The 25,065-nt window shown below is 47.6% G+C and overlaps 1 protein-coding gene across 4 annotated transcripts in view; it reads left to right on the top strand.

Moving 5' to 3' along the window:
• Positions 1-25,065, top strand: part of Unkl (unk like zinc finger) — a 43,877-nt gene that overhangs the window by 16,040 nt on the left and 2,772 nt on the right. For 2 of the 4 annotated variants that reach the window (XM_003478443.5, XM_013141721.2), the window contains exons 7-14: positions 20-104; positions 936-1,021; positions 4,224-4,286; positions 11,000-11,177; positions 22,372-22,464; positions 22,984-23,211; positions 23,896-24,089; positions 24,198-24,455. In XM_003478443.5, coding sequence (XP_003478491.1) covers positions 20-104; positions 936-1,021; positions 4,224-4,286; positions 11,000-11,177; positions 22,372-22,464; positions 22,984-23,211; positions 23,896-24,089; positions 24,198-24,455 — 1,185 coding nt within the window. The remainder of the gene's footprint in view (positions 1-19; positions 105-935; positions 1,022-4,223; positions 4,287-10,999; positions 11,178-22,371; positions 22,465-22,983; positions 23,212-23,895; positions 24,090-24,197; positions 24,456-25,065) is intronic. The other 2 variants (XM_063226267.1, XM_013141720.3) reach the window with 2 other exon arrangements.

Raw genomic sequence — 25,065 nt, 5'->3', positions numbered from 1 at the left:
TTTTATTTTTACTTCCTAGATCTACAAATCTACAAAATGCAATGACATGCGACAAACTGGCTATTGCCCTCGGGGTCCTTTCTGCGCCTTTGCACATGTTGAAAGTAAGTAGACCCTGTATGGCTATTCTCTGTTGCCATTTGGAGTGTGTTGCTTTTAGTGGCGCTACAGATTCTGGCTAAAGTTCTGGGTTATCTGGAGTGGGATGGAGAAAGTGAGTGGGAGCTCACATGAAGAACGTAGGGATGGGAGACCTAAATGCCCATTTAGGCTTCCAGGGTGAGAGGGATCAGTGCCACATTAGGCTGGGCCCCAAGTTTTGGCATCCAGAGGTCAGAGGGACCCCTGCCTACAGGACTTCTGGGGCCCTGAGTCCAGCTCCAGCATGTCTGGCTGGACCATCTCCTCTTGGCGATCTGTGTCCTTCTGCCATGTACCTGTTTACTCAAACCTGGCAGACCTACAGTACCACTAGGGGCTAAATGGCACTGTCCATATGGAGACGAGAGACACCAGAAACTAGAATAGGTGCAGCTGCTGGCCTCAAAACCTGTGTTTGTCTTGGGCCTGTGGTCCTGAGAGATGCCTGAGGAGGAGGTAAATTCAGAGGACCCTGCACCCTGAGGGTTCCTCCCAGCTTACGAATTTGCCATGTAGGTTTTATGAATGTAGTTGAAAACTCAAACTTTACTTTCTATCTGTGCATGGCTGGTATTCCCATTCACAATTTAGACACCAAGACTTAAATCTAAAGACTGTGAGGAACCCCATGGTTCCCTGACCTATCCTAATTGTCCTTTGCTGGCCCTGGAGAAGGGTTGTTGTTAGGATACTGTACATGCTCTAAGCCCTTAGTTCTAGAAGTTTTAAAGCCCCCAGGTGTATGTTATTTCACCAATGGCCCCTCAGTGCCTGCTGCCCATCTTTCTTGGCAGAGACCCTTGGGACAGTGAGTGACTGGGGCTGCCGTGATCTGAGCTCTGCCAGCAGTGCCTCAGCCCATAGTGGCCAGCCTGGAAATGTAAGTGGACAGCATGGGGAGGAGGGTGGATGTCACTGTTGGGGAGAAATGGATATGTGTCTGGATGTTGTAGTTGAAGGCAATTTGCAGCTGGAGGTAAAAGTTCCTTCTAGAAGGAGCTAGAAAAATCCTGGCCGTAGGCTTGTCTGGACTGGAGCAGGGCAAGTTGCTGATGTGCTGACTGTTGTGCCTTCCTTGGAAAATGCAGATTCCTTCTCTCTGCTCATCTTTGCAGAGCCCCATATGGGTGCTTTCAGGACCCTGGATTGGTGGAGGACATTAGTAAACAGTATGATTCCATTGTCATCCCAACATGTCAAATTTTGGAAGCAGGATTGTCTATCCAATGGACATGACAAGGGATGACAGACAAGGCTGCTATTTGCTCTGCTACATAGAAGGACATCATATACTGTGCAGGTGTGGGCCCTGGGTGATTAGCCATAGCACAGGACTTTAGTCCGTTTGCAAAAGCTATTATTTGCTCCCGTCAGAGTCTGTGTCCAGGGCCATTTGGACCGTGAAGGTATCCAGGATCAAGTGACGTGGGCTGGGCTCTTTCTGAGTTTGGCCACTTCAAGGGTTTTCAGTTTACACTTCAGAGTTTATCCTTTTGAAATGAGCAGGTCAGCCAGGCGTGGTAGCACACACCTGTAATCCCAGAATTCGAGAGGCTGAGATAGGAGAGTCACTGTTCATTTGAGGCAAGTGTAGGCTATGTAGTGAATTCAGGTCAAACCCGAACTACATAGTAAGAGCCTGTCTCAAAAAAATAAAGTAAAATAAAGTGAGCAATTCAGTGGCGCCCACTGCACTCTTGGCTCTTTTGCTGGAGCAGCAGTAGGGCTGTGTTGCTGGGCTGTTCCTTGAAGCAGAACCAGAAGAACAGGAAGCTGAACTGCACTGACAGGACTGCTGAGGCTGTTTGGATTAGGGTTTTTTTTTTTTTTTTTTTGATTAGGTTTTGATCCTACAGGATCATTGGGAAACATCAGACTGTAGAATGTAATGACTTCAGCATAGCTCTCCCTGTGTGAAACCAGAAGTTTCCATTGAAAATGGAGGCAAGAGAATGGTAGAATGGGACACTGCCCATGCTCTTTCAAATCTCCACTTCTGATTGCAGACCTGCATGTGACAGAGAATATAGTACTTGTGCCTGGGGCCCAGTGGCACTGCAGAAGTCCTGTGTGTAAGTGAGAGGAAAGTGAGAGCAGAGACACTGCTGGTGAAAGCTTCTGTGCAGCAACAGCACGGTGTTGTCCATAGCCCATGACTGCTAAACCTCTTGCGTACAGGAGGGGACACTAGGAAGGGCCAGGCTACAGGTTCCTCCCTGTAGACCTGCTCAGAGCTAGCCTGGTATTCTGTGAATTTGAAGGCCTCTATCCAAAGGGAAGCAAGGAGGGATAGGGCAGATGAGTCTTTCTGTACTCAGTGTCAGGTGAAAAAAAGGGCAGGATTAGCCCTCAGGCCTTGTCCTGTCTGATTACTACCGGAGGGCACCTGTGCCTTCTTGACAAAGTGCCTTGGTGATCCCTCTAGGTACTATTACAAACCAAGAAAGAAAGGAAGCTGAGGGTGGCCTGAGCCACTGTTGCAAATTCATCTGTCATAAAACAGGTGTAAATAAAAGATTGCTTAGATCTGAGGCAGTTTTTATGTTTACTTTTGGTTTGAAGGGCTTGAGCTGTGACCCCGAACCTTTGTTGGAGCCAGGGATGGTTGCATATGCCTATAATCCCAGCTACCTAGGAGGCTGAGGCAGGAGAATTGCAAATTTAAGGCCAACCTGGATAGCTTAGGGAGACCCTATCTCTAAACGAAAAATAAATGGGCCTAGAGCACTTGCCTAGTCTGTATAATGCCTTGGGTTCAAGCTTTAGTAATACCAAAAAGAAAATAAGAAAGTATTATCAGGAGGAAAGCTTTATTATACATGCTTGTGCCAATTAGACCTTCATAGAAAGGAAAGTGAAAGCCTAAAGACCTGGAGCTTAAACCATTTTTTAAAATTTATTTATTTGTTTGTTTGTTTTTTGAGACAGGGTCTTGCTATGGTTTAGGCTATCCTTGAACTCACTATGCATCCCAGGCTGGCCTTGAACACCAGTGATCTGCCTCTCAGTCTCCCAATTGCTAGATTTACAGGTGTGCAGCACCATTCCCAGCTAAGGCCACTTTAACAAAGAACAATAACGAAGCAGAGGAGACAAGATGGAAGGGTGGTGGCCCAGCACTCAGGAAAGTGAGGCAGGAGAATTACCAGGAGATTCAGGCCAGCCTAGGCTACTTTTTGAGTTTTAAGGCTATCCTGAACTATATAGCAAGACCGAGTCTCAAAAGAACAACAAAACAAATATAAAAAGAACTAGAAGAGACCAATGAGAAAGGGTTTGGGTCTGCAGGACAATAAACTATGGAAAACTGGAAGAGAAGGATGATTTTAATCTGGTTTGTTGCGCTGGGGATATAGTTCAGTGGTACAGTGCCTGCCTGGCAAGCACAAGGTCCTGAGTTCAATTACCCATACAAAGAAAAAAAAAAAAGGTTTGTTACACAGACTTGATTTCAGGATCTAGTCATAAAGAGTCTCTCCCCTTCCAGGGTGAGGAAAGGTGGCCTTCACAAAAGGATGGTGTATAGAACCTCAAGATAGCAGGGCATGAGGCTGGGGATTTAGCTCAGCAGCGTAAGTGCCTACCTTGCAAGCATGGGATTGTGAGTTCGATCCCCGGTAATGATAAAAACAAAACAAAACAAAACAAAACAAAAACAGATAGCAGGGCAGAGCAGGAGGTTTCCCTGCCTCTGCTCTCCACCATTTCGTTGACTCAGAAGTCCCCTTGCAGCTTGCTGCATTGACAGTAGCATGCTGTGATCTATAGCCTGTGCTCCTTACAGTTTCAACTTGAGCCTTCACTATGAACATAGTCTTGCTTGGAGTGGGCCAAAACAGTTGTTTCAGGGTATATGGATCATGTGCCCAGTTGAGACCCAGATAGCAAGGCATGAGACACGACCTTGAGAACTAGCAACAAGCAGGTTTGAATGCCTTTTCTGCTTCATGAGCCTTGAAGAATTTACATTTTCTAAATTACTAACAAAGCTTAGGTCTGTGTCTTATTTTTTTTCTTGTGTCTGTTTTCTTTTGGCGTTTCCCCCCTGCTTTTTCCCAGCATGAGTGGATTTTCTGTTTCAGGCAAAGCGGAGAGACTCACCTGCAGATGGCAGCCAGAAAGCCAGTGAGCCTGATAGCAAGCAGGTAGGGCCCTGAGGAAGGGCTGCTGGGAACCTTGTTGGCTGCATGCACAGTCCCTAATTAGGGTTTTTCTATGTAGTTGGTCCTACCTGCTCTTGACTCATGTGGCTGATATCTGTTCAGTAATTATATTTTGTTTCCATGTGTCCTCTGTTTTATTGTTCAAAAATATTTGTAACATATCTTGGAAAAAACACAACACTGTCTGTGTAGGGGCAATGTAGGATGCTGCTTTAAGCCTGATATGTTAGTACAGCTACCATAACAAAGCCTCACCAAGAGGATGGCTTAAATAGTGGAAATAATTGTTTCTCACAGTGGGGGGGGGGGACGGAGGCGGGGCTTAGAAATCCAAGATCAAGTTGGAATGAGGTCTTGTTTCTCCTGGCACCTCTCTCCCAGGTTCACAGACACTGTCTTCTTGCTATATCTTCACATGGTTATCCCTCTTGTGTGTCTGTGTCATCTTTATTTTTATTTATTTATTTATTGTCTTTTTCCTTTTTATCGGTACCGGGGATCGAACTCACGACTGCCTGCTTGCAAGGCAGGCGCTTACGCCGCTGAGCTAAATCCTCAGCCCCCATCATCTTTATTTTTTAACTTTTTTTTTATTTTGGTTTTTTTGAGGCAGGGTTTCACTGTGTAGTTCAAGCTGGCCTTGAACTCACTGTGTAGCCCAGGCTGGCCTCAAATTTACAGTAATCCTCCTGCCTCAGCCTTGAGTGCCAGGATTACAAGCACGTGTCACCATATCTAGCTGTAAACTCTTTTTGTTTTTTTTTGGTATCAGGGATCAAACTCAGGACCTTGCGGTTGCTACCTAAACTCTTCATAAGAGACACCAGCCTGATTGAATTAAGGTCTTCCCAGTGACCTTATCTTAGCCTAATTGTGTTCATAAAGACACAATAAGGTCATATTGTTAGATTCTGAAGGTTAAGACTCTGCCATATGCATTTGGGGACACCATTCAGCCCTTACATCTGCCCTCAAGAGTCTGGCCTGGCTTTCCAGCTGACATTCCCCTGCCTCAGGAGTTTCTCATCTGTGGTGCCTATTCTTGTCCCTTCAGGTCCCGTTTTCCTTCCTCACATGTGTGGCAGGGGCTTTGCAGATCCCCAGCCTGAGACTTCTTCCTAGTAACTTCCATCTGTTGGTTAAAACCAGGTTGGTTGTTTTGCGAAACAGCTTTTTTTCTCAATACCGTTGCCCTGAGCATTCATGGGAACATGTTTTGTTTTGTTTTGCCCTCTGAAAGAACAGTTGAGTGCTTTGTAGGCTTTGAAACTTCCATGGCAGGCATGACCTAGAAGTGAGCTGGGGACAGACATTGTCACTTCCTCTCCTGCCTGAGAGCTTTGTATTTCAGTCACTGTTTTCCTCTTCCTCTTCATGTTCTTGCTGCCCCACCCATAGCTGTCTCATCAAGGAGCTGCAGAGCAGCCTCGGGCGCTTGGGGCCTTGTTGCCCCTGCAGCATCAGCTTTTCCACCGCAGAGTTCTCCAGCACCTGTCTCTTACCATCTGCCTTATTTCCAACAGCTCAGGTGACCCTGCACAGTTTTGAGCAGTCAAGTATTTTTTTTTTTGTCTTTTTCATTTTTATCGGTACCGGGGATCGAACTCAAGACCGCCTGCTTGCAAGGCAGGTGCTTATGCCGCTGAGCTAAACCCCCAGCCCCTGGGTCAAGTATTTTTTAATGAAGGTACTTACATTATTTTCTTTCTTTTTCTTTTTTAACTTTTTGAGACAGGGTTTTGCTATATAATACAGTACAGGCTGGCCTTGAACTACTTTGAAGCCCAGGCTGGCCTCAAACTTGGAATAATCCTCCTGCCTCAGCCTCCTGAGTCCTGGGATTATAGGCATGTGCCACCATGCCCAGTTTTAAATTGTTTTTTTTTAAGACATTGCACACTTACTAGATGATAACATGTGTGATTATAACTTATGCCCTTTGAGAAAACAGAAATTCATGTAACTCATTTTATATTGGGATATTCACTTTAGTATGGTAGTTTGGAATCAAATCTTCAGTGTCTGAGGATTCCTGTTTTTACTTACTACTAAGAATTTCCAAAGAACCTTTTAAACAGGAACCAGCAACAGGAAACCTGGTGTGGTGGCATGTGCCTGAAATAAAATCTCAGTACTTGGTAGCTTGAAGCAGGAAAAATGAGAGTTTATGGCCTGAACTACATATAGCAAGACCCTTTCTCAAAAAAGCCAAAAGTACATGCATGCATACATACATACATAATATACATATATACAAACAAAAACCCAGCCAGGCATGGTGGCACACATCTGTAATGCTAGCACTTTGGAGGCTGAGACAGGATAGATGCAGGTTTAAGGCCAACGTGAACAACAAAGCAAAGCACTGTTTCAAAAGAGAGAGAGAGAAAAAAAATTTGGAACCAGGCACAGTGATACATACCTGTAATCCCAGCATTCTGAGGCCAAAGCAGGAGAATCAAGAGATTGATTTTAGCCTGGGCCATGTAGTGAGACCAAGTGTAAAACAAAATGAATGTATCACACACGCACAAAAAATTAAAAAAACAAAACATGCACACACACAAATGTAACATTAAGAATGTGAAATGTGGGCTAGGGATTTAGCTCAGCAGCATAAGTGCCTGCCTGACAAGCGTGAGGTCATGAGTTCGATCCCCAGTATAAAAAAAAAAAAAAAAAAAACAACAATGTGAATGTGCTGGGCATGGTGATATACACTTGTAACCTGAGCGCTTAGGAAGCTGAGGAAAGGATTGCTGTAGTTTGAGGCCAGCCTGAATTACATAGACCCTGTCTTAAAAAAACATACAACAACAAGACTATGAAATGTGCTGGACATGATAGTATATCCTTGTAATCCCGGCATTCAGAAGACAGAGGTAGGAGGATCACAGTGCATTTGAGAGGATGGAAAGCTGCCTAACTTGGGGTTCCATGGTGGTTTCTTTTGGTACTGAGGATTGAACTCATGACCTTGTGCCCGCCAGGCAGGCACTTACGCTACTGGGCTAAATCCCTGGTCCCATGGTGGTTTGTTAGATGCAGTGCCAAGAGCACTGTATGCCTCAGAGGAGATCAGAGTAAAGCAGCCCACAGGGTGAAAGAAAGAGTCAGCAGGCCCTCAATGTGATATTTACATCTAGAATGTACAGAGAACACGAACAACCGCACAATGGCAGTGGCAAGTCTGACTAAAACACAGGCAAAAGGCCTACTAGACGTTTCTCTGAAGAAGATAGTCCCGTGGCCAATAAGCCCCCAGAGAGATAGTTGGTATCATGCTGAGGAATGCAGGCAAGGTTGCAGTGGGGTCCCGCACAGTCATATGGGCAACCACTGTCAAGACAGTGAAGACACGGAGAGACTGGAACTTGTGTGTACTGCTGATGGGAGTGTAAGATAGTGTCGCCCCTTGGCAATACTGTAAAGGTCATAGTTACAGAGGATTACTGTATGAGCCAGAAATTTCACTTGTGGGTCTGTCCCCAAAAGAGTTGAAAATGAGGACTCATTCACAGCAGCATTATTTGTCACAACTAAAAGGTATAAACAACTTTAGTGTTCATTGTTGATGAATAGATAAAATGTGTTTTGTCTAGACAGTGGACTATTAGTCTTCAAAAGGAAGGATGCATGCTCCAATATGTGTACTAGTCAAATAGGGTTGTCATTAAATTCCACAAACTAGCCAGGCATGGTGGTACAAGCCTGTAATCCCAGCACTCAGGTAATCCCAACTCAGGAGGCTGAGGCAGGAGGATCAGCATGAGTTCAAGGCCAACCTGCACTATATCATGAGATTCTGTCTCAAAACAAAACAAAACAACAAAAAATCTACAGACTAGGCAGTTTTAAACAACAGACTTGCATTTCCTTATATTTCTGGAGCTGAAACCCCACCTTGGGATATTGGCAGACTTGCTTCTTGTGAACATCACATGGGCTCACAGGTACCATCTTTTCCCATATCCTCACAGGTCTTTTTTTTTTTTTTTTTTTTTTTTTTTGAGACAGGATCTTGTTTTTGTTTTTGTTTTTTGAGACAGGATCTTGCTGTGTAGCCCAGGCTGGTCTCAGACTCATGGAGATCCTCCTGCTTCATCCTCCCAGGTGCTGGGACCTCACAAGTCATCCTTTTGTGCATACATTTTCCTGGCTTGTTCCTCTTCTCATAAGGATGACTGTCATGTAGGGCCCACACTTCTGACCTTGGTTCACCTCAGTTCCCTCCCACAGGCCTATTTTCCCTTAGGGTTAGGGCTTCAGTATAGGAATCTGGGAAGGGGAAAGAGGTTAGTCTGAGACATGGGCATTGGGCATCGCATCAAGTGATATAAGCCAGTTACAAAAATACAGATACCTCAGGGTTCCATGTATGAGGTCCTTAGTGAAGTCACATTCACCGAGACAGAAGAGGAATGCCAGGACAGGGAATGAGGGAATAATGTTCAACAGTTATAGTGGGGAAGATGGGAAGAGTTCTGGCACTGAAGTGCACATTTAAAAGTAGTTAAGATGGTAAATTTTATGCTCTATGCTATGTATATTTTACCATGGAAACAACAGAAATGAAAACAGATGCAGGCAGGCAGCTGGTGTTGGGTAGAGGCATGTGTCCTCCATGGCTCTTTTCTTGCCCCAGCCTGGTATGTTTGACTCCAGCTGATGGGGATCCTTATGCTGGACCCATTGTGGTGGCACATCTGTAGCTGTTGTGGCCTGGAGAAAAAGGACCAATGTGGATGTCAGTAATTTTGAAAGTAAAGTGGTTTGCCAATGTCCTTGGACAGTGTCCTCCTCTGATGTGGTATTTTTAGAGAAGTCACTATGTGCCTCCCCCTCCTTCTGTTCTGAGGCAGGATCACTGTGGGCTTTGGGGATCAGTCAAAGTTGAGCCTCCTCCTGGGTCCTTTTAGGTTGTAGTCCCAGGCGGGTTTATGGGGAGAGCTGAACATGGAGCATTCCAATGCATATTTTGTGGAAGAAGGACTGCTTTAAGGGGAACCTGCAGTGTCTCCAGGCAGAGGTGGGGACATGCTGCAGTATACTGGGGCCCACTTGGAAACACAGTTTCTCAGGCTGCTATTCGTACTTTAGGAGACCTGAGCTCACCTGATGGGGGTGGGGGGCAGTCTAATTTGGCCTATTCCCTAGCAGTCCTCCCACTAGAGCTGCTTTGGGGGTGGACTTAGCAGGAGCATCATGCTGTGGCTCCCATATGCTCTGTGCTCTTGGGTTGTGGTCTGAAGTCACAGAGATGACAGGCTACTGGCTCCCCCATCCATCACAGGTAGGATTCATACCACATTAAGCTGAAAAGAGTAGGTAACTCCTTTCCAGCCTTTTAAGGGAGACATTTTCTCTGTCATTTGAGAAGAAATGCCCAGGACTCCAGGAATGCTCCAGAATTGGATTCAAGTGAAGGCTGAGATTCCATATGGCAGGTTGAAGGGTACAGAGTACCCTTGGACATGATCATGACCCAGGATGGTAGCCTCTGAGTTAGCAGGACTTGAGGTCCTAGCTGTCTTATATGGATCTGAGCCCGAGTGGGTTTGGTTCATTTTATGGACTATGGACTTTGGCTAGGCTTACTTTGAAAGGGGTATAAGAGGAGGCCAGACACTGGGGGCATTATCATCCATGATGCTGTGATCTGATCTGTTATTGTGGTTGTTGCTGGCAGAAAACATGTTTTCTCTCTGATCAGGTTTCTGCATCACTCCTGGTGTGGGGTCACAGACACCTTTGTGGGGCCATGCCTGCAGGAGGCACCCTGCTTCCTGTCCCAAGAGGAGTCAGAAGCCTAGGGCCAAAGGAGTATCTGAAGGAATTTACTCTGTGTTGGACTCTGTCCCTTGTGAGATCTACATTGAGTTTTTATATTATGGACAGTTATTTTTTAACTCAAACTAGTGAAGCTACCCACTCTGTGATCTACTTCGTTGTATCTCCCCTACTTACTGCCTGGGGATACTTTCTACATTTTGAAATAAAGCTGGACCTCAGACTGTTTCAACTGCAAAGATGTCTGTGTGAAACTCATTCTAATGTGGCTTTGACTCATGACTTGGCTCTTGCAGTTGACCTTTCCTAGCTGAGCTGCCATGGGGGATACGACTTCACTACTTCATGATTCATTTCTGTTGTTTTTCCCTTGGACGTGACTTCCATGTGACCAGTACTTAGTATTGTATTGCTGATTTTTGTCTGTTACATATGAATTAGAAATGATAGGAATTACTCCATTGTTTCACTTTCTTTGAGGGATATACATGGTGGTGCATGCCTGTAATCTCAGCACTCGGGAGACTGAGACAGGAAGATTCCTACAAATTTGAGGCCAGCGTGATCTCCATAGTGGGACCCTGTCAAAAGGCTGTAATAAAATTAATAAAAGGAAGCATAGGGAGTGGCATTCATGACCTTCCACCCCTGTTCTAGGGTATCTGGACAGACTCAAGAATAGCTGGTATTCAGCTTGACCCATTTCTGCCTCTGCTGGGTTGATTTGAGGCTCGTCTCCTATAGATAAACTCAGAGAACATTGACGCAAGGTGGCAGTTCATCATGGTCAGCATGCTTCAGTGCACAGTTCATGTCCTCTTGTGATACTAGAAGGCTGTGCTTATGTGATACTGCTGTTCCTTGGGCAGGGCACTTGCTCATGTTGTTTGTATGTTTTTGAACAGAACCATCTCGCTGTGTTCACAGTGGTTCATCCACTGGCCCCCAGCATAAACTCCAGTGTGGCGTCCAGCCTGGCATCCAGTGCTGGCTCAGGTAGCTCCTCCCCCACTGCTCTGCCTGCCCTCCCTGCCCGTGGCCCTGTGCCTGACCCAGCTGGCAACACCGTGGAGGCTGTCCTAGGTAAGTCCCACTCTTTTCTTCTCTTCTACTGGCCACCTCTGCACCTGTACCTACGCAGGAGTATTCAGGAATGGTTTTTCTAAGAAACCAGATGTGCATTTTTAATGGTCCTCTTGTCAGTCTGCTTGTGTCATGCTGTGGCCCTGAGTATGGTGGACACAGGGGGATAAGAATCATAGCCATCTAGGCTACCCTAGAATTAGAGAGGGCATGCCTTATGCCCAGAGGGCACTGCAGAATGGGGAAGCTAATGAGAATGAAAATCAGAGTGGGTAGGGGCAGGGTGAGGCCTGGAGAGGCAGATACAATTGTCAGCGCCTGTGGCTGTTGGGCCCTTTGGCTGCCCAGAGACATTGAGGGTTTGGCAGGTGGGGGGCAGTTGCTGATGTGATGGGAGCTAGACTGGCAGCCCAGAGCCTATGCAGGAACTTTGTGAAGGTCAGGTGGCAGAGTGAGTATACAAAAGCCCAGCCCAGAAGAGGAGATAGATACCTGGCCCACCTGGAGATGCCTTTATCTGGGCAGCACTGAGATTGGAATCGAGGGGCTTTTCAAGCTAGGGTATACTCCCAGCCCTTTTTTTTTTTTTTGTCTTTTTGAGACAGGGTCTTGCTGTGCAGTTCAGGCTGGCCGTTAGCTCACTTTGTAACCCAACTCTTTTTTTTTTTCCCCCCTCCCCGCTACTGGGGATCGAACTCATGACCTTGCACTTGCCAGGCAGGTACTGTGCCACTGATCTATATATGACCCTCCTGCCTTAAACCTCTCAAGTGCTAGAATTATAGGCATGTACCACCATCCCGAGCCCCTTTCTAGATTTTGAGACAGGGTCTTACTAAATTGTCTAAACTGGCTTTGAATGTGCAGTGAGTCTCTTTTAGCCTTCTGAGTAGCTAGGGTCACAGGACCACATGGAATGCTTTCTTGAGTAATAGGTGAAGACACTTTGAGGTCCAGCATCCAGCTAACTCCAGCATGTTCTAAAGAGGGACATAGAAAAGACTGGCATTGTGGTGACCCCCAAAATTCTTTGTTGTTGGTCATTTCTGGCATGGTCCTGGCCTGCTGTGTCCTGGAACATACCTTCCTTTCTTGTCTTGGTTACTTCCCTTGAATTGCTGGGACAAAATACCCAGCACCCAAAATGAAGGAAAGAAAGGTTTATTTAGCTCACTGTTCATGGAGGTTTCAGTCCATAATCAGTTGGCTCCAAGGCAGGGTGACAGTGGCACTGGGCAACACTTCATGGCAGCAGCCAGAGTAAAAGGTGAGAGACAAGTCTCTTCTCCCTTATATTGTAAGCAGGCTACCCCCAACCTCACCACCACCACTGAGGGAATGTAATACTCCCCAAATCTTGGCCTTCTTGCAAAGGATGAGAATGCTTACAAAGTAAGAACCCTGGCTCCCTGCTAAGTCTCTTAGTTAAACTTTTATACTTCTCAAATTGACACAGTGTATCCACCATAATACTTCCTTGTTTTGGTCTTTTTGAGTCAGGGTCTTACTGTGCAATTCAGGCTAGCCTTGAGTTAAGTTCACTTTGTCCAGATTGGTCTTGAATTCCCAACTATCCTCCTGCCTCAGCCTCCTGAGTACTGACTGGAATTACAGAAGTACACCACTGTGCCCGGCTTTTTTTTTGTACTGGGGATCGAACTCATGACCTCGTGCTTGCCAGGCAGGCGCTCATGCCACTGAGCTAAATCCTCAACCATAACACTTTCTATATCTAGTCCTGTGGGGTCAGAGAGAAACTCAGTGTGGAGCTGGGCATATGGGACCTGGAGCATGGCATAGCATATGCCAGCTGGGGACAAAGAGAGGACAGGCCGTGCACGCTGGTATCAGTAACCCATGTTGATGCATGAGCCAGTCAAGCAGCCAGCCTTGTGCAGGAACAGAATTGACATGTACTGTCCCATAAGACTGCTATAAACACAGCCACACAGGCCTCTTAACAGCCCACTGGAATGCAGCTTAAACATGCTGCCCCCCCCAGGCCCCAGTCTTCCCACCTGTCATTACATAATTTTTGTATCTCAGAGGGACATAAGAGACTTTCTTGTTCTCTATCTTGAACATGATGGAAGCCAGGAACTGGCAAGTGTACTGCTGAGGCTCTAACATCCTAATAGTTCTCAAGTCTTTGTGGCTCCATGGCCTGCACACACAACTGTTGCCTTGTTGTGGCCTTTGACATACTTGATGTGGCTGGGTCTTCTGTCCTGTATTTATTTATTTATTTATTTGTCTATTTATCTATCTATCTATTTATTTATTTATTTATTGGTCTTTTTCCTTTTTATCGGTACCGGGGATCAAACTCACGACTGCCTGCTTGCAAGGCAGGCGCTTATGCTGCTGAGCTAAATCCCCAGCCCATATTTATTTATTTATTTGTCTTTTTACTTTTTATCAGTACCAGGGATCAAACTCACGAGCACTTGCAAGGCAGGCGCTTATGCCGCTGAGCTAAATCCCCAGCCCCCTGTCCTGCATTTAAAAAACCAGTTTGTTCATTTATTTATTTTCATGGTACTGAGAATTGAACCCAGAATCTCACCCATGCCAGATAAGCACTTAAGCTTTGAGCTGTATGTCAAGCTTCTGCCCCATATTTGCGTATATTGTCATCTTTCCCTCCTTCCAAGGGTCACTTTTTGAAATCTTCAGGGCTTAAAATCTCCCTTGTAGCCCTACTGTTCCTGTGTGGGTTTTGTTCGTTCTGTCCCATTTGCTAGAGAACTCTTTATAATTCATGGCTTCTTTCAGGCTCCCAAGGTCATGGGAAGCAGGTGTATCTAAGGACACCGCCACCTTCCAGGACAAAGGTGGCCTATGGAAACCCTGAGGCACCAGATCAGTAGGTGGTAGGACCTGGAATTACTCCAGAAAGGCCTGGCTGCAGTTCTAATTTCATATCTAATTTCATGCAATGATTGTATTTTTTTTGCCCTCATATGTCTGAGCACTGGACTGCTTGCCCGTCAGAAATCCAGAGGTCCGGAATGAGGTAGGAGGTCAGATTGTCACAAAGGTTAGAAGAAAACAGAGGCTAATATCCTATGAGGGTCTTGTCCAACTTACAGCAGTGGTAATTATTAAAAACCCACATTCAGGGTGGGATATTCTTCATTTGGATCCTCTGGAGAACAGGGTTCTAGTGCAGATAGACTCTGGATGATGTAAAAGGTAGATGAAAATCAGGTGTGGTAGTGCACACCTGTGATCCCAGCACTTGGGAGACTGAGGCAGGAGGATTGATGCAAGTTTAAGTTCCCCCATATAAAAGTAGTAATGTCAAAAAATCAAGCATAACAAAAAAGCATTTAAGTATTAAATCTCTGTCTCCAGTTATTTTCTTGTTGCTGGGACAAAACACTAAACACCCACAACTTAAAAGAGGAAAAAGCTTATTTTAACTTACAGTGTGTACAAGTTTCAGTCCATAGTTGGCTGGCTCTAGTGCAAAGTGTATGTGGCAGAGGAGAAACAGTTCATACCATGGCAAGTAGAAAGAAGCATCTTTCTTCTTTCCATTTTTATTCCATCTGCTACAAGCTTATTGGTTGTTGCCATCCACACCCAGAATGGGTCTTCCTTCTTCATTAAACCTATCATTTACACCCACAACTATGCTAAACCAATCAGTAGACTGATCCAGTGTCACACACCCATGATCCAGTCACCTCTCAAAACCCTTACCTATGAGTACATGAGGCTTTGGGGCAACATCTAGATACAAGCTGTAATACCAAACAAATGAAACCATATGGAAGTCTGTTTTTCTTTGTGGAGAATAAGATTAGATGTCTGTGTGCTTAAAGAATGGTAAAGTAAGACTAGGCATGTGGTGGCACTGAACTGAAAATAAAAAGCCACTGCCGTGAATAGACACAAATTCAGCCGGATGTGGTGGCTGAGGCAGGAAGATGTTACAAATTCAAAACCAGTCTGGGCCACAAAGTGAGCTCAAGGCTAGCCTGAGTAGCATAGTGATGGCATATTGAGACGCTTTCTCAAAAAGGCCAAAAAAAAAAAAAAAAAAGACACAAATTCTTTTTTTCAAATAAAGTTTAAGTTTCCCAGTATAAAATTGGTAATGGTAAAAATCAAGCATGACAAAAACATATTTCTATCCCCAGACAAATGAGACCATACTTGAGAGTCTGCTCACCTGCGTGGAAAACAGGATCAGATGTCAGTGTGCTTTATTTATTTTTATTAATTTATTTATTATTGGCTTTTTGAGATAGGGTCTTACATAGTTCAGGCCAGTCTTGAATTCACTGTGTAGCCCAGACTGGCCTCAAACTTGATCAGTCCTCCTGCCTCAGCTTCCTGAATGCTGAGATTACAGGCATGTAGCACTACACCCATGGTCAAAGTGCTTTACAAGTGGCAAAGTAAGGACAGGCTTGTGTCATACACCTGTGATCCTAGCTACTCACTTGTACTTCCAGTCACTCACCCACAAGCCTAGGTATTAGAGGGGCTGAGGCAGGAGGACAAGTTGCAGACCAATCTGGGCAACTTAGTGATTTATTGAGACCCAGTTTAGGAGGAGGGAAACATACATGTGGTAGTCTCCAACCATATCTAATAACGTGTGGCCTAGTCTGTTCTGGTCCATTCCCAGCTATATTGTCATGTATTTTTTCTTTGACGTAAGTATTTCCTGAACCAGCTACCCAAAGGTAAGGAGGTGTACAGGGTGATTTTTCACGGTCAGCATTGCCTTAGCATGCAGACAGTGTATTTTGTCTTTTTCCTTTTTATTGGTACCAGGGATCGAAACAGACAGTGTATTTTGGGCTGCTGCCCACAACCCTACCACCAATGTGACCCATAGTGTGCCTCTACCCTAAACCTGCTGTGTCCCTGATTACTGTGTTCAAATGGGTGGTGGTTTTTGTTTTTTTCCTGCGCTGTGGATTGAACTCAAAGCCTTTGTGCTGAGCTACATCTCCAGCCTTTTTTTTTTTTTTTTTTTCTTTAAATTTTGAGATAGAGTGGCCTACTTTGCCCAGACTGGACTTGAATTTGCAGTTATCTAGTCTCAACCTTTCAGACTGCTGGGATTACAGGCTTGTACCATCATGCCTGTTTTCATTTTGTTAGCTGTTTCTGAGGTTTTGGAGCTAAGTCGGTGTGGGCTGTTAAGTGTTTCCTTGTGTACAGTGATTGGCTAGGTGCTGAAAGATGAGCCAGTTGTGGCACCACAGGATGTTCCACAGTTTCAGTATTTCCCAGGTCAGCAGACCTCTTTCAGCCATTTGACGGATTCGGCCTTCCTTTGCTGCCCACGTCACACGAATGGCCTGAGATAGCGAGGCAGGGCGCAGAGACCAGATGGAGGGGTGACCCTCTCGCCTTGGCCCAGCGAGTGCGAGTGGGCAGCAGCCAGCTAGGGCGGGCTTTTGGTGTCTCAGCGTGAGCGACCCTTCCAGGTCAGAACAGGAGCTCCTCCTCCAGTGTGGGGCGGGGCCAGTCTCTGAAGAAACGGTCTTGCGTCCTGCGCTGGCGCCGTGGGGCGGCGCTGGTGGTGTCACGATGTGGGCGGGGCCTCGCCCTGTGTGCTGGGACGCGGGTCCACTTTGAATGGGCTGCTCGGTGGAACAGCAACCTTAACCGTGAGTCAGCACCGAGTCAGCATTGGCGACGGCCCCAGGCCTCCCCCATCCACCACGCATCTGGCTGCGGGTCTTCGTTACTCCACGCTTTGCAATGGCTCCCTCCCCTTGCACGCTGACCTCTTAGGAACGTCTGCCCCCAGATGTACCTCCTAGGATGCACATTCCTGAGCCAGTTGTGAGCTGAGGTCAGTACCAGATTTCTCCTGAACTGCAAAATGAGGTGCCTTCATGGATCCTCTTTAAGAATCTGACTCTATTGGGGCACGTCAGTAAAAGACACTTCTACAGGGCCCTGGGCCCCCTGGTGGACTTGCCCAGCCACATCTCCTCTCCCCTGCACTCTTGTCCTGCTCCTGGCTCTACTGTGAAGCTGAGCAGGTAAGTGGACGCACATCGTTCCTCCTCCCATAGTTAGGGAAAGTTCTGCCACCTCCTCTTAACCTGGGGGAGCAGTCTTGCACCTGAGAGGTTCCTCATCTTGCCTTTAAGGGCCAAGTCCAGAGAATCCTGTGCAGCTTGTCTATGTTTCTGAGCCCAGGGGACTGCAGTGCCTTGTGAATGTGCTGTGTCACGCCTGGAGCTGACTGAGCCAGAGTTGTTCCTCAGCAGCTTTGTTGATTTCTGTGACATACAGGCAGCTCCTGGTAGTGTGACCAGGTTGGTTCTGGGTCACATAGATAAGGTGTCACACATAGTTTACCTAAGGAAGTTCACCTCAATTCCCAGCTGCTTGTTAGCAGTGGCTTCTTACTCCAAGCATGTTTCAGAAGATTGGGATTTGATTTTGGAAGCAATGGTAAGAGGGGAAGATAGAGAAGAGGGACTAGGGCCAGGCCAGAGCTGGTATAGGGAAGGGACCACATGCAGTCCCCAGTCCACCTTGCCTTTCCTAGCCTTGAGGCTTCAAGGTCAGACTGGTATTGGTATGACTCATTCTGAGTTAGGCAGCAGCTGAGGCTGGTTGCACTATAGTTGGACCAGGTCTGGCTGGTGTGTTGCAAGCAGAATGTGCTGGGGGCCTCTGCACCTGAAGGCAACTCTGCTGAGTCAAAGCCAGGACAGATTAAACTATTTGTCAAAAGGAAGTTTATACCTGTGCATTCCTTTGTTCTTCAGAAGCCATTTCTAGGGCTCTGCCATGGGTAGCCATTGTGAACATTGGTACAGAGGGCTAAATTCAGAGTGTAAGTCTAGCTGATCAGCATGGTCTGAATGGGAACCCACATGTGCTCCAGGCCAGGCCTCCAAGAACAGGAGGTGGATCAGGGGCTTGGTTTTAGCTTTCTTATTATAGCTGGCACTGTCTGAGTATACCTGTACACTGTGGACTGAGTGGGCCAAGGATTAGGGGCTGCTCTTGGAGAGTGGGATCTCTGTGAGATGCTTCCCTCACCAGTGCTGGGTGAAAAGTGGCTGAAGCAGGGTAGCCTGACCTGACCAGCATCATGACCCTGTTCTTTCTAGGAAGTAGGGGGTCACGATGTAACTGGGTTGTTATGACAGAAAAGTCTTCCCTGCAGGCTGTGGGTTCTAGGGTAACTGCACAGCTGGGGTAATTGCACAGGATGGCCAGATGAAGGGAAGAGTTGCTTAGATCATGTGCAGCTCTGCAGTGCAGCCTCTCCCTGGTAGGAGGGAGGAATGTGGCTCCTGCTGGGAAACTTCCAGAATATCCTCCAGGGCTACAGAAGCCACTGTATCAGGCAGGGGCTAGGTCTCAGGAGAAGCTGTCAGACTCTAAGGAGGGCAGGGTGGGCATACAGAGAGATGGCCCAGAGAGAGAGTTAGAGGGAAAGACTGGTTGGAAGTGTAGAGAATTGAGTCCAAGCTGAGCATGGTGTCAGGTCTATAATGCCAGCACTGAGAAGGCTGAGGCATAAGGATCATGAGTTTGAGGTAGGCCTGAGTTATATAGTGAGTCCTTGTTACAAAAAGAAAGAAAGAAAGAATGAGCAACAACAAAAAAATGATACCAGAGGAGGCCAGAGAAGAATCTGCAGCTTGCCAGGGGTTTAGCTCAACGGCCCTGCTTGGCAAACATAAGGTTGTGAGTTTGATCCCTGGCACCAAAACAAAACAAAAAGAATCTACAGCCTTCAGGCATGGGAGTGGGAGGTTGGACAGAAATGTAGGGGGTGCCTAGGAGAGGATGGGAGGGTCCAGATGAGGTAAGGCAGTAAGGGCATTGGGGTATAGGGGACCATTCCTGGCAGAGGCTCACAACAGGGAGCAAAGGGCAAATTGTGGGTAGAGGGAGGCCTTGAGAGGCCTGGACCCAGGGTCAGTGGGGAAGAATGTACCCCATGTTGAAGGCTGAATTTCATTCCCCTAAAAGATACATATGAGATCCAATCCCTATGAACAAGGTTTTATTTGGAAATAAGAGTCTTTGTGAATGCCATTAAGTTATGATGAGGTTGATAGAAAGAGCCTAGAGACAGTGATCAGGCAATGATCTTTTTATAATAAAAATAGTTGTAGCAGGGCATGGTGGTGTACACCTAAAATCCCATCACTCTGGAAGGCTGAGGCAGGAGAATTGTAAATTTAAGCCCAGCCTGGGGAATTTAGCAGCTTGGTGAAATGTGTCTCAAAAAGTCCTGGAGAGCCAGGAGTGTGGTGCATGCCTGTAACCCTAGCACTTGGGAGGTAAGGCAAGAGGATTGTTGCAAGTTTGAGATCAGCCTGGACTATAAAGTGAGCTCAAGGTCACCCTGAACTGCATAGTGAGACCTTGTCTCAAAAAGACCAAAAAAAATTTTTTTTTCTGGGTATATAATTCATTGTAAAGGCCCTGGGTTTATTCCCTTGTACTGTACCATATATAAAGGTGATTACAGACATAGAACAGACCTGTGACAATTGAGGCAGAGACTAGAGTGATTTGGCCAAGTCCAGGAACTCCAAGACCCTGGAGATTCTGGAGGGAGAGAACACTGCCTTGTGTACACCTTAATGTTGAACTTGAGGCCTTCAACGATAATTTTTTGTGCTCTGGATAAGTTTTTGTGATGTTCATAGCTGCAGAATTGGTACATGGTAGCCAGTGATGAGGTAGCTAAAGAACAGGAGGCACTTGATGTAGGAAGGACCCTAGAGGACAGTGGAGAGGACTGCCCACCATAGGAAGACATCCAGGGGCATGGATCAGCTGGAGCTGGCCTCAGTGAGTGCCACTTGGCAGCCATGTCCTCTACATTTGGTGCCAGATGGCTGGATCTCCCCCAAGGGACATGGTTCTGTATCGTTTTTTTTGCCATACCTATTTCTTCCATCAGCTGTCACGTTGTTGGCTGTCCTTTGCTGTGGCACAAGAACATCAGATAGATTATAGGAGCAGGTCCTTGAGGGCAGCTGTACTTGGTAACCCACCCCCTTGTTTTTTTGTTTTGTTTTGTTTTTTGGTACTGGGAATTGAAGTCACAACCTTGTGCTTGTCAGGTAGATGCTGTGCCACTGAGCTAAATCCCCAGCCTGGGCAGCTGTATTTGGGACACCTCCATCCTCCCTAGTTGGTATTCCCCACCTTACGTTGAGCAAGTGAAGACATCCCAGGGATAGCATGGGTCTGCAGCCAGAGCCACCCTGTGTTTCTTTTTTTTTTTTTTTTTTTGTTCCGCCCTGTGTTTCTTACTCAAGAACCACCCATAGAAGTTTGGTGTTCATGGTGCCCAGTCCTGGCACTGTCTCTTGAGGTAGCGAGATGGAAACTGGGACCAGTGGGACTGTAGTTTGGGCAGCTACCTTGCCTTTCCCGTGGGCACACAGGGTTTGCTGCACTGTCTCTGTGCCCACTAAGCTTGGATTTCCAAAAGGGACAAGAGGCCTCTGCAGCAGGCATAGCTCTGCTTCTAAGTCTCATGGTGGTATAGAGGAAAAGGACAGCTGTCCTAGGCTTTGAACTCATCATCCTCCCACCTTAGCTTCCTGAGGCACTAGGATTACATGTGTGAGCCATTGGATCTGCCTTTACCTCGTTGTACTGAGTCCATCCTTTCTCAAGGTCCCAGGTCTGACTAATCCAGTCCACAGTCTCCACTGCTCAATCCTTGCCTTTACACTGTCACTTGATGTAACTCTGTGCTATGAATAGGCATCACCATGATGTGCTGCTGGCTCATTAGTGGACATGCTTCATGGGGAGCCTTAGGTTTGTCTTGCTGTATATTGTGCCATGGTGAGACTCAGCCTAGGGGTGGGTGGTTATGGCTGCCTCCTCTCCTCCAAGTGAACTTACTTTGTCAGCTTTGATGTGTGATATCACTTTCACACTTCCCTGGGGGTAAGGGATTAGGGACACTGTTAGGCAGCAGGAAAGATAGACAAGAGCCGTGTGCAACTCACACAGGCAGGTAACTAGGATCTCTGGAGTTCATCACTGTATCATGGACCACATCTTTCCTATGTGGGGTGAGAGAAAGCATAGCTGGGGGATAGGCAGCAGGGCCTGTGGCTTCTTGTTGTGAGATTCAGCGGTGGGAATGGAGGGGACCTAGTGAACAGGATATCACATACCAGAGACCACATGAGACACACAGTGAAGAACCAGGAGCCTAGGATGGGCCAGGGAAGCTGCTGCTTACAAACTTGGCCAGGACTGCTGGGAAGATGACTCGTCCTATCTGTGGCCCCTCTTGTATAGTGGTGCGTGTTGTCACACCCAAGGCCTGACTCCTGCTTGTGTCTTCCCTGAGCTGAGTACCCTGATATGGCCATGGGAGTTCCAGAAGGGATCCAACAGCTGCCTGCTATCAGCATCCTAGGAATTTCCCAGGACAAGACCTCAGAGTCCCTGCTTGTTGTTTGGAGGGAAGAGCCTGTGCTCTGGCACAGGGCAGGCAGCTTTGCATGGTCAAGGCCCTCAAAGGGGATGTCAGGTGGGGACTCCTTGGGTCAGCATCCTGAATGGGGCTCTGGCATCATTCATTCCCCTTGTTCATTTAATAGGTGGATCCTACAAGCACCAGGGTTCCCCCCAGGGGGGTGGTAACATCCTTGTTTGAGGGCTCCTGAAAGAAGACAGGATGTGTCTCCACCCTTCGATGGAGTTGGCTCCATGTTTGCTGTGCAAGGAGCCCCTGGGTCCTGTCCAGCCAGTAGAGTCAGACTTTGGAACCACTTGCTAATCAAAATCCCCTATCTGGGAAATTTTTAATAGCTGAACATAATGTACTTTGTGAAGTTGCTTTATTTTGGTGTGGCACTAGGGATTGAATGGAGGCCTTAGGCATGTTAGGCCTTATGCACTGTGCTTTTTCCTACACCTTAGCCCATGTTTTAACAAATAACTAGAAGCTAAAGAAACTGCAGAACCTCTGGAATGGGGTTGTCTTGCTGGGGCTGCAAGAGGGCTGTAGGGTCAAAATGCCCTTGCTTTGCAGGACAAAGGAGCCTGCTAGCTGCGTAGGCACTTCAGGACCCAGCCAGGGGATAGGGATATTTGTTCCCAGCCCTTGGCAGCTGAATGTCCTTGGGCTGTAGGTCTCACTTCTTGCTGGGTAGGGTGTTAGGGTTTAGCAGAGGCCTGGTGAGTAAGCTGAGGTTTGGTCTCATAGGTTCTGCATTGGATCTTCATCTCAGCGACATAAACATTGCATCCCTGGATAAAGATCTGGAAGAGCATGACGCCCATGACCTTGGGCTGACAGGTAAGTGATGAGCCAGCTACTTCTTGAGCACCATGTGCTGAACTGGGCTTTGTGGGTGGGCGACCCCTACTGCAACCTCTTCTTCACATCTCCTTCCCACCTCTGCCACCTATGTGGGTCAGCTTCCTGCTGTTTCCTCAGTTTACCTGTATCTTAGCCAAGCAGCCCCTGTAGGGGCAGGTAGGGCCCTTCCTTAGGAAATAGGAAAAATGCATCTTAACCACTGCTGTAAAACTGAAAGTACTAGTGGTATATAAAAAATCATGTTTTTCATTTTGAAAGCTTATTGTCCCGATTTTAAAAGAAACCATCTCAGGAGGGGCCTTGCAAGTCCTGGGCACACTGTGCTGTGGATGTCTGGCCTGGGCTGGGCCCCTTGCTGAGATGCCCTCTTGCTCAAGGCCCTTTGGCTTATTTGGTTCTGTCCTGAGCATCCATTTGCTTTAGCTGCAGACTCCATGTACTTATGGGAAGGTGTCCCTATAGCCACCTTACTCACTCAGCTCCTCCTCCGTCCAGGCCCCCGGTCGCTGGCAGGCTCGGCCCCTGTCGCCATCCCGGGCTCCCTGCCCCGCTCGCCGTCCCTGCACTCGTCCTCCTCCCTGTCCACGTCCCCGCTCAGCTCGCTGTCCCAGTCCCTGTCGGGACCACTCACCGCCTCAGCCATGACGCCCCCCCAGCAGCCGCCACCCCTCAGGTCAGAGCCTGCCGCCTTAGGCTCCACAGCCTCATCCTACAGCTCTTTAGGTGAGTCCCGGCTTGGCCTTGCACAGGCGCTCACCTCCTTGACCCAGACCCACACTGTACAGCTAAATCAGCAGATCCAGAGCAGTGGCCTACTAGGGCTGTGTTGCTTGTGGCTACTACAGCATGGGAGCCCCCACCACGGCATTGGTTTCTTCCTTGCCTGGGACCAAAGAGTGGCTCACCTGAAACCTCTCTGGATCCTCATGCCACCACAGCCCAAGTGGCTTCATGGTGCTGTACAGGGGTACAGGGTATGAGTCCTAAGTTCCCATGCAAAAGTGTATATGACAGTAGTGACTGGAAACAGTATTAGTGCCTCCTGTTTTTTATGTACCTCAGTGGCAATCTCTAATGCTGCATGCATGGCAGCAGGTATACACCAGGAAAACAAACTCGGGGCCTCTAGGATCTATACTTAAAGCACCTGAGAATTCTTATTCTCCCTTGTGCGGCCATGGGTAGTTTGGATTTAATTTCCTTCTTTGCTTAGATCTGGTGCCATTGATGTCAGCCTGTTACAACCGTCTGACCTCACCTGCAGGAGCCAGCTAAGGGTTAGGGCTCCTGTGATCAGGGGCAAGGCAAGGGAATCACAGATCCGCTGGGGAGTGGCAGGCAGAAGGGGCAGGGTGTGGTCAAAGTGTGGCCCTGGTTACTCCTGTCTTACCCACTCCCCACACTCAGGTTTGAATGGCGTCCCTGGGAGCATCTGGGACTTTGTTTCTGGCAGCTTCTCGCCCAGCCCCTCCCCCATCCTAAACACTGGCCCCCCTGCCTCAAGTCCAAATGGTGCTGAGCTGGCCCGGGTCAGGCGACAGCTGGATGAAGCCAAGAGGAAGATTAGACAGTGGGAAGAGTCTTGGCAGCAGGTGAAGCAGGTAAGCATGTGGGTAGGGTCCAGATATGTGCAGAGGTGGGGGGGTAGATGAATGGGTGTGTGGAGGCTGGCTCTGGCCGGCTGCTCCTGATTATCTCTTGGGTTTCAGGCCTGTGATGCATGGCAACGAGAGGCTCAGGAGGCCAAGGAGCGGGCCCGTGTGGCAGACAGTGACCGGCTGCTGGCCCTACAGAAAAAGGAGGAGGTTGAGGCTCAAGTGAAACAGCTGCAAGAGGAGCTTGAGGGCCTGGGCTTGTTATCCTCACTGCCTGGGCTACGGAGCTGCGGTGATATTGGTTCCATCCCTCTCTCCAAGCTGCACTCCTTACAAAGCCAGCTGCGCCTGGACCTTGAGGCTGTTGATGGGGTGAGTCTTAATACGTAGTGGTAATTTGGCGTCTGTCCCCTTAGAGAAGAGGGAGGCCTCTGCATGGCCTCCCCTTCCCCATATTAGCCCAGTGCCTGTTGGGCACTTCCTCTTGTCTTGCCATTTCTAGTGAGCATGAGGCTGTGTCCTCCACATAGAAGGGCTCTGTCCTTCCTGAGTCTGCGGCACTTTTTGGAGGTCGGCATCCTGACGGGTATAGCACAAAACTGGCTGTGCTGGTGGCTAGACACTCCTTCCATTCTGAGCTCTGGAAGGTCCTGTGACCAGGCAAGCTGCCATATGTACCTCCCTGGCTTTGCCTCCAAGGTGCAGTTCCTGGAGGATCCCACTTGCTTCATGTGCTAGGTATCCAGCTTCCATAGTCCTCATCCTGTCCTGGGGCTGGCCTCTTCCCTGTGACTGAGATAACTGGCCTTTGAGCTAGTTCTCTGCCCTTGAGGTCTGAAAGGCAAGTATCCCCACATAACTAGCCACTCTCCCTCATGTGGTGGCCCAGCTTGCATCTCAGCTTTGATGCTGCAGGAGTCTCCCTGACTCTGCCACCGTAGCCAGTAGCCTGTTACCTGCTGGCTCCACCAATAGTATCTTC

Source organism: Cavia porcellus, unplaced genomic scaffold, assembly GCF_034190915.1.
Source record: "Cavia porcellus strain 051 isolate PalLab524CR breed Dunkin Hartley unplaced genomic scaffold, mCavPor4.1 scaffold_16, whole genome shotgun sequence".
Taxonomy (NCBI): Eukaryota; Metazoa; Chordata; class Mammalia; order Rodentia; family Caviidae; genus Cavia; species Cavia porcellus.
This window is presented reverse-complemented; position numbering and strand designations above follow the sequence as displayed.